The sequence below is a fragment of the Camellia sinensis genome, chromosome 11 (genome assembly GCF_055761805.1).
Source record: "Camellia sinensis isolate YWXY chromosome 11, ASM5576180v1, whole genome shotgun sequence".
NCBI lineage: Eukaryota > Viridiplantae > Streptophyta > Magnoliopsida > Ericales > Theaceae > Camellia > Camellia sinensis.
This window is the reverse complement of record NC_138971.1, coordinates 43,079,319-43,087,955: the sequence shown is the minus strand read 5'-3', so window position 1 is coordinate 43,087,955 and position 8,637 is coordinate 43,079,319. Positions and strand designations below refer to the sequence as shown.

General features: G+C 33.9%; 1 protein-coding gene and 1 pseudogene across 2 annotated transcripts; both read right to left on the bottom strand.

Annotated features, from left to right (window-relative positions):
* Nucleotides 1-306: 306 nt before the first annotated feature.
* Nucleotides 307-8,100, bottom strand: LOC145801926 (vacuolar protein sorting-associated protein 60.1-like; annotated as a pseudogene). The gene is made up of 6 exons (XR_014343815.1): nucleotides 7,857-8,100; nucleotides 3,354-3,505; nucleotides 2,680-2,773; nucleotides 1,385-2,479; nucleotides 1,178-1,296; nucleotides 307-663 (listed from the first exon to the last, which is right to left on the bottom strand). The product of XR_014343815.1 is annotated as a vacuolar protein sorting-associated protein 60.1-like (transcript).
* On the bottom strand, nucleotides 2,519-3,915 carry LOC145802294 (vacuolar protein sorting-associated protein 60.1-like). Its single transcript, XM_082894984.1, has 4 exons — nucleotides 3,892-3,915; nucleotides 3,354-3,505; nucleotides 2,680-2,773; nucleotides 2,519-2,584 (listed from the first exon to the last, which is right to left on the bottom strand). The coding sequence occupies exons 1-4, from the start codon at nucleotides 3,913-3,915 to the stop codon at nucleotides 2,519-2,521; spliced, it is 336 nt and encodes a 111-aa protein (XP_082751110.1).
* Nucleotides 8,101-8,637: the final 537 nt, after the last annotated feature.

Below are 8,637 nucleotides of genomic sequence, written 5' to 3'. Positions count from 1 at the left end.
TTTAATATAACAAATAATTTTCTAAATGAATATACATACGAAAATACAGTGTTTAAAATGAAATAATATCAATATAAATAAATTAAATATTTGCAAATATATAACACCATGTATATCAATATAACCAATTTCCTCAAAAAACAAATATATATATATATATATATATATAACTAATTGCCCTATTTTTGTGTCTTGATAGAGATGTGAGAAGGGCAATCATTTCAATATATTATGTAAACAAAAACAAAGCTAAATCGCAATCGTGAATTACGATTCACTCAATTTTCAATTCAACAGCACACTCAATTTCCAATTCAATAGCTCAATTCAAATCATTTTGATTGAAACTCATATTAAATCGTGTACAATTCTGACAACATACTAGTTGGAACATGTAGAAGCCGGGTCAACAGAATAATTCATCAATTACAACGAAATAGAATATCCATTTCCAAGCAATTGTAGCATTGTAAGCGAAGGAATTTCTGAGTGATAACTGAGGTTACAATTTCCCTGGTTGACTCTGCCAGCTGGTACTGCTGGTGCTGCATGCCCTGTTGGTGCTGGTGGCAAGGTGAGCTCCTTCTTCCAGTTCATCCTTATATGCAGGCACCCCATCACCTTCTGTCTCCATGCCCACGTCAGCTTCCAAAGCATCAAGGTCTGCATCACAACATTGAAAAGGAGCGATGAAAACGAAAAAAAAAGAAGCACCCAATTTAGTCTCCAATGAATTGGGGGGGTCGGGGAGGGATAGATTGGGTACAGACCTAATCTACGGCAAAACATATCCAAAATTATGTTTTGCCACCAGTAATGCAACTTTGTTGCAGACACATGGGCTGGTAAGGAGGCAAACTTGGATGATATAAACTACTTTCCTTCTACATATATGGCCAACATGTGCTAGAATTAAACTGTAGGGGTTACTACCCCTAACCCCCTGGCAAGCCAAGTTAAAAGAGATTTTTGTAGCACATTTTTCTTTACTTGATGATATTACACATTTTTTTTTTTTCTTCAAAGAAGAATATATACAAATCCAATGACATCTTTTGTACCCCATGAAAAGTATGAAGCTGGTAGGGCAAACAACATTACTTACATTTCTGGTAACAAACCAGGTAGCATGTTTCCTCTTCCACAAAGAAGTTTATAATACAATATATGAGCTTACCACCCATGAGTTCTTCCTCATCAATGTCTGTGATCAGGTACATCATAGCTTCTACCAAGAGACTCTTGAATTTCATTGCTCACATCCATCAAGGTCCATCACATCTCATCTTGCAAGTTCTACAGATAATCAAGAATCAAGCATTAAGAATCTCCAATAATAGGCACAATGGAAGAGAAGGAATACAATAAAAAATCATATACAAACAACAATGTCTTGAATCTTCAGAGTCTTCGTCATTTTTTTCAACTTTTTGTTTGCCGATTTCAAAGCTGACATCTGGAAAGAATGCAGCAAGATTAGTTGTGGCAAAATAAAGTCAAAACCAACTGCATTTGATTCACTAAAAAGTGCCTCCAGGGCATCCATCTCCTGGTAAACCAAAATAGACATTAATATGAAGCATGAGAGAATCTAGGACACAGGTCGACCGCCCATTTTAGAAAGAATTCCCACCCTAGAGACAAATGGTAGTCCTCTACTTCTCACAAGGTAGGCAGCAGGTTCCAATCAGTGTACAGAACAAGCTCCTCCTGAAATCCCTTGAACCATGCCCCTTGGGGCGCTGCCAAGAAAAAGAATAATCTTATGGTGAATATAGTGTAGACCCATAATAGCCATACTATATGTAGCACAGTGAATCTTATATAAAAGTTGAAACATTATCATTAGTCAAGACCTATATTACATAGACTCTTCAAAATGAATCAAATACCCGTGTCAGACATCCAACACTTACACAAGGGTGTGGGATATGTGTCCGATACATCAGGCACTTATTATATATTTGTATTTAACACTATCATTATATGTATATACTGTTGTCTAATTTCTATAGAGAGTAAAATATCTTTTTGACACTGTATGTCACATATAACATCATTTTATATCATATGATAAATTAAAAACATAAAAATACAATCACTTTTTGCTGAGTCTATGTAACCTTAAATTTGAGTTTGATAGGTCCAAACTCTAGATACGGACACGTACCTGACACCCTTACCTGAGGCCATGTAACATAGGTCAAGGCAGCCTAGTCATGTGAGCCATGTTGGAAAAAGACCAATAAAAAATCTTTTGATGTCATGGCCCCTTCAAGAATACAAGAGGACATAGGATATAGGAATTAAACCTTTCTAATAGGAAACTAAACCCCATGAATCTTAATACTTTCTTTCCAGATACAGTGTCTCCCATATAGTCCAGTCCCACTCACAGGCCTAAATTTTAATTGCATTTAAGTAGGCTATGCTGATGTGCATGTCTCCCATATAGCCAAAGGCCGCTGTCCATGGACATCTGACATAATGACATTTCAAAAACCAGAAATCATAAGAATCAGAATGCAGAATTTTCCACTAATTCCTTATCTATTTTCATGACCCAACATGTATTAGTTGAAGCCTAAAGCATTGATGAATTTAAAAAGACACCAATACAACTACAAAAAGTAGTAGCAATAATAATAACACCACATCAAGAAGCTCCATTGAACATACTGTTTGCTTAGCATCTTTAATTCCCTCAGAAGCGAATTCAACTTGGTCTAGATTGAATGTCTGATTGTAAAGCATATCATGTTGTCCTTCATACCTGTCCATAGGTTGCAAAACATGTTGCCAAAGATAATATATCAATTCCAATTTTGATGATTAAAATTTAGCCTAAAATTTACAATTTCTATACACCGAACTTGATGTTTTAATTTTAACAGTTAACAAAATTTGAAGCTCAAACAAATAAAAACCATATTCTTCCCATTAAAAAAAATCAAAGAGCAAAACCACATATTGGTTTGATTCTTTCACTCTCTCATCTGAATACTAAGCACACACTTTCGAAACTATGCACACTATATTTCCCACTTCTCCATGCTGATACCCCACAGATTGGTACATTTCTTCCCAGTTTCTTCTTTTGCTTGGTCAACCTAAACCAAATCTGTTCAATGCAAACTGTGTCCTAGCCAACTTTCTTTTAATGGGTCTTATCAAATCCAATCTAATACAACCAACTCAGATCTAACTTGATCTGAAAATACAGACTACAACCTGTCCATTAATGGTATTTAGTACAAGTGATGCTACTGTATAAGATTAAAGAACATAGTTAGCATACCATGATTTGTTAGTAGATCAGGGTTTTAAAAAAATACATAAAGCAGATAACCTACGTTCTTTTTTGCTTGAGAACCCTCATGGCTCGAGCTTTGACAGCTTCTTGAGCCGGACCAGGTCGAGTTTTCTTGATCTGTTCCTTGTATCTAGCAAGTTCAGCATTGAGTTTTTTGATCTTCTCATCAACTGTTTCACCTCTTTTGTTGATCTGGAATAAATAAATAAATTAACTAAAACATATTTTAGGTCTCTAATGAAAGCCATAATAAACAAGGGGATTACAAAAACAGTGAGAAATCAGACATGAGTGACCGAGGAAAAATACCATTCACAAACAGTTAAAGCTATAGATCTTTCATAAGGCCAACCACAAGTTGTACAAAAACTCAAAGGTTACACAAAACAAATAATCATACTCCCTCCCCATCCCAATTTGTTGTTCCTTTTTGGGAATTACAACTTTTAAATTTTCAAATAAGGGCTGCTATTTGTCCCCACCTTTTTACTTTGGCCCTCCCACTTCTTTGAACCCCCACTCAGAAAAATGAGTCCCCTCTTTGAACCCCACTAATCCCAAACCCTATAGCCCCTAACCCTAATCCCATCCCCACCAACCATCGCCCAATCTCCGGTGGCCAACTCCATCAACCACCTCCTCCCGTTAGCTCCTCCTTCTCATCGTTCGATTCTCCTCACTGCCGATCCTCCTCCCCTCCTCATCTCTGGCCATTTTCACCAAGCCCTAACCCTAAACCTAGGGTTTCATAGAGAGTGAGGCGCAGATCGAACGATAGAGAGAGAGAGAGGCGATGGCGATGGCGATGGCGATGGCGATGGCGATGATGGTGGTGAAGGCGACACGACGACTGGCGATGACAACGTGACGGCTAGCGATTGGTTTTGCACTAAGAAGAAGAAAAAGGCTGGGTTCGTGATGGGGGTTTGCGATAGTTGCTTTAGGCAGTATGGGTCGCAATGGGGAGAAGAAGAAGAGGAGGAGCAGGAGGCAATGGGTTGGGCAATTGTAGTGGTGGTGACTCTTTCTCTATCTCTTAGTAGTAGCGGTGAAGGGCTACGGAGGTAGTGGTGGTCGTGACGGTGCTGCAAGTTGGTGGCGCTAGGAGGCTACTGGCCAGAGTAAAGGTGGAGGTGGGGTTGGGGTTGGGGTTGGAAGGATAGAGATGGGGTTAAAAATAAAATTTGGTGTTGGGACAAAATTTTTGTTTTCAAAATCACATTTGTAAGGGTTTAAAATAGATTTTGATTAATTTTTGTTAATTTTTAAGTATGATCCAATATATTTCATATTTTTAAATCACTATAAAAGGAACTTTTTACATTTTATTTCAATAGTTAATGACTTTAAGAATAATTGATTTTAAATGTCTATAAAATTATTTTTGACCAATACCCTGAACTAACTAAATAAAAAATATTTACAATTATTAAATGTATGATTATAAAAAAAAAATTGTGCCATAAATAAATAAAAAAATTGAGTTAATGATTTTTTTTTTTTTTAAAAAGACAATTTTTTATACAACACTTTACAACTAACTAAATAAAATTATTTACTATTAAGTAATAAATGAAATGATTATAAAAATAAAAATTGTGCTATAAGTAAAAATTATTTTTGAACTACTGATTCTTTTTTAAAGACATTTTTTAGACAACACATTATAGTAACAAAATAAAAAATATTTAAAATTAAATATTAAATGAAATGATTATAAAAATAAATACAACCACTATTTATATATTTTTTATTTTACATGCCAATGTAATGAAATAAAAATTATAAAATAAAATAAAAAAATTCATACAAGGTTTTTTCTTTAGGTTTGGATTACTTGAGTATTCGTTCTTTTTAGTAAGTTTTTTTTTGGGGGGGGGGGCATTTACATACAAGTCCCATTTTGTGAACTTATAATCCATTAAGTCCTAGATAAAATTATTTGCTCAATCCTATTAATTTTTAATAGACCAATTTATCCTTCCAAGACCTCCTCTATCGCTACCAAACATCATTGCCGTCTTCATTCTCTCTCTTATACTTTTACAACACCCACTCCCCAACAAGAAGCCACACTAGCACTGGAATTTCATCATCTCTCTTTCTTCCTGTAACACCAATGATGCCTCTCTCTCTCTCTCTCTCTCTCCCTCTCTCTCTGTGTGTGAATTTGGATGTAGATCTTGTTTGATCAATGGGAGTCTAGGGTTAAATTGCATACATGTTTGTGATTGGGTATGTGTTTTCAGTTCAAGAGGGTGATAGAGGTTGACCACGTTGACCTCGCCAACGCTGCTGACCACTTCTTCCCTGATATGAGTAATTCATTCTCACTGTGTGATTTTCAATGGTTGTGCAAAACTGAGAAATTCCTCAATTTTTTATAGTTTTAAAATTGAAAATATTATTAGTTTAAAACTGGAAAAAAAAAATGATAATATTCTCAGTTTTAACACAAAAAAATTGAAAATTTTCTCAATTTTATTGGATATTTTTGCAAACTGAAATCATTCTCAATTTTAAATTGAGAACATTCTCAGTTTTGGAACTGAGAATGTCTCAGTTCTTACCTACAAACCAAATCTCTAGGCCCATCTCTTTAGTCGATTTAATATGTTCTGTTCTGAACCTTGAAACAGATTTCAACTCAAAAAGTCTCAAACACAAATCTGTCAAACGTCGAAATCAAATCGAGAAATCCTTCAAAATACTTCGAAATTGTATTCCCGTAACTTATTTGATTTTGTTTTTAGTAAATAACGTCAATGTTGTTATATATATATATATAACTATTTGGATTGAAAAGCAAAAATGTCTTATTATCTATAAATAGGACTTATTGATTCAAAAACTTTAGACAGGACTTAAGCTACTACTAAATATGTAGATAGGACTTTTAGGTAATTAATCATTTTTTTTTCTTTGGAAAGAAAACTATTCAAAATATTGTAACGATGTGTAATGGGCCGTTACGGCCTTTACAATACCGTTACAGTCGTTAAGTAACACTAAAACGGCCGTTACACATGTGAATTTCCGTCACATAATGGGTAGTGCTTACCACCGCAACCGTTACGTAACACTGCTTTTTAAAACCTTGAATGGGACTATCATTTTGGGACATCCCCCAAAATGGAATAAATAATAATGGACCAACAAAATGAAATGGGAGTAACATGAATCCTATGAGTGAATTCCCAAACCGGAAATAATATAAGAAAATACCTACTAGAAAAAGAAAATATAAACTAAATATAAACTATTATCTTTAATAAATAAAAAATCTCTACACAGAGTAAAATAGTTTTGACGTGGATCGTGTGCGCGTGGAGATTTTTAATTAAGTGTATGTATAGTCTAATGGGAAAATTACTTGAAAATCTCACTTTAGAAATTTGTAGTATATACCATGAAGTACTTTTTTTTATTTTTTATAGACACCGTAGGTCCTGTTCATTTGGAAACATTTTCTATGAGATCCTATTTAATATATTATTGTGTCACGTTAAGACATTTTTGCCCTTATTGATTGTTGGGCTCATTATTATTATTATTATTATTATTTTTTGGGGGGGGGGGGGTTCGAATGTGTTACATTTTCCAAACGTGGCTAATAAAGCCCTTAGTTTATTTTCCAAACATGGCTAATATAGAACAAATAAAAAAGCCGATAGTGTACTTTTTCCAAACGTGACCCTTTCAAATGTGGCTGGTGTATTTTCCAAACGTGGCTAATACAGAACAAATAAAAAAGGTCTTAGTGTATTTTTTCCAAACGTGAAACATGGCTAGTGTATTTTCCAAATGTTGCCTTAGTGTATTTTCCAAATGTGGCTTATACAGAACAAATAAAAAAGCACTCAGTGTACCTTTTCCAAACGTGACCCTTAGTTTATTTTCTAAATGTGGCTAATATATAACAAATAAAAAAACCCTTTGTGTACTTTTTCCAAACGTGGCTACGACAGTAAACCACACAGGCAAATTTGTCAATTCCCATTCAATGAGACTTCTGTGCTCATTAAAATAAAGTTGAGATTAATCGATGGCTATTATTGAGTATTGAAGGTTACGATCGTTTGTGTTAGGGCTGTGGCCCTCTTTTTCATCTCCTCCATTCTTTTCTCTTCTTTTTCTCTACAGTGTTCTAAACCAAAGCAAATATAACCACATCCATTTACTTTGAAGAACCATAGAGAATTATCTTCAATAACAAAGGTTAAAATACAAATCCCAACACCAAACTAGAACCTGGGATTCTAACAGAGCACACAACTTTGTAATTAAAACAAACGTAGAATTTAAAATCTAGTTCAAACACAAGCATCCCCATGTCTAAAATTGTTGAATGAATGTACCAAAAAGTGTACTGAGAATCACATACAAACCCTAATTTTGATCAATAATTCCAAATACACACAGAGTCGATATCCAGAAACTGAACAAAATTCTAGCCAAAAGAATAGCGACCCAGTTCAAGTAACAACAATTTATACATATATATATATATATATATAGAGAGAGAGAGAGAGAGAGAAGTGACCCTATCGGAGGCGTCATGAATGGAAGGAGAGGGTTGTTTGTCTTTCGTAACGCCGAAGACTCTCTTCATATTTGTTGATTCGAAATTGGGGTTTTGAGTTTTGAGATCTGGACGATTAATCAGAGCAACGCCAAGCGAAGAAGAGTAGTACGTATATAGGGTTTGCAGATATGACCGTTGTGGGAAGGTGGTCCTCACTCAGGGAAGGGAAGGCACCTCCTATTTTTTTTTTTTTTGTCTTTTTCTTTTTTTTTTACAAATTAAAAAAATTATTAATTATTGATGGAAAATATCAACAGTTAAATTTTAAAAACAAATAATTACAAATTAATAAAAAAAAATTATAAATATTAATAATTAAATTATAGTGAGATCTCTTAAGATTTCTATTTAATACAAATCACTTTACATTTGAAAAATTACATTATTTTTTCTGAGATTTGTAAATCTCATTGCAAATTACCCTATGAATTACTAATGTCATACCTTAAAATTTTCTAAATAACCATCTTATGCTTTTTTCTTACCATTTTTTCTTCTTATAATCATAACTACATTTTATAATTTTCCATCATTCATTTATACTTGAACATATTGAGTGATGATATATAAATATAAATTTTATATAGAATTTTCAAGCACAATGATATAATTTAATAGTGACATTTCACTTTAAACAAAGAAAAATGCTAGATGTCTTAAAAGTTCTACCAAATTTTCTATCAAATGTCTCACATGGGTGTGGAATTCACTCCATGTGGGTCTCACATCCATGTGAAAC

Bases quoted from the DNA above. Each gene is read 5' to 3' on its own strand.
- LOC145802294 (XM_082894984.1), bottom strand. From the start codon at position 3,915: ATGGTTGGTGGGGATGGGATTAGG. The intron at 3,506-3,891 runs GTTAGGGGCTAT...TATTTATTCCAG, and splicing joins TTGGTGGGGATGGGATTAGG to ATCAACAAAAGAGGTGAAAC. The intron at 2,774-3,353 runs GTAGGTTATCTG...ACCTATGGACAG, and splicing joins GTTCTCAAGCAAAAAAGAAC to GTATGAAGGACAACATGATA.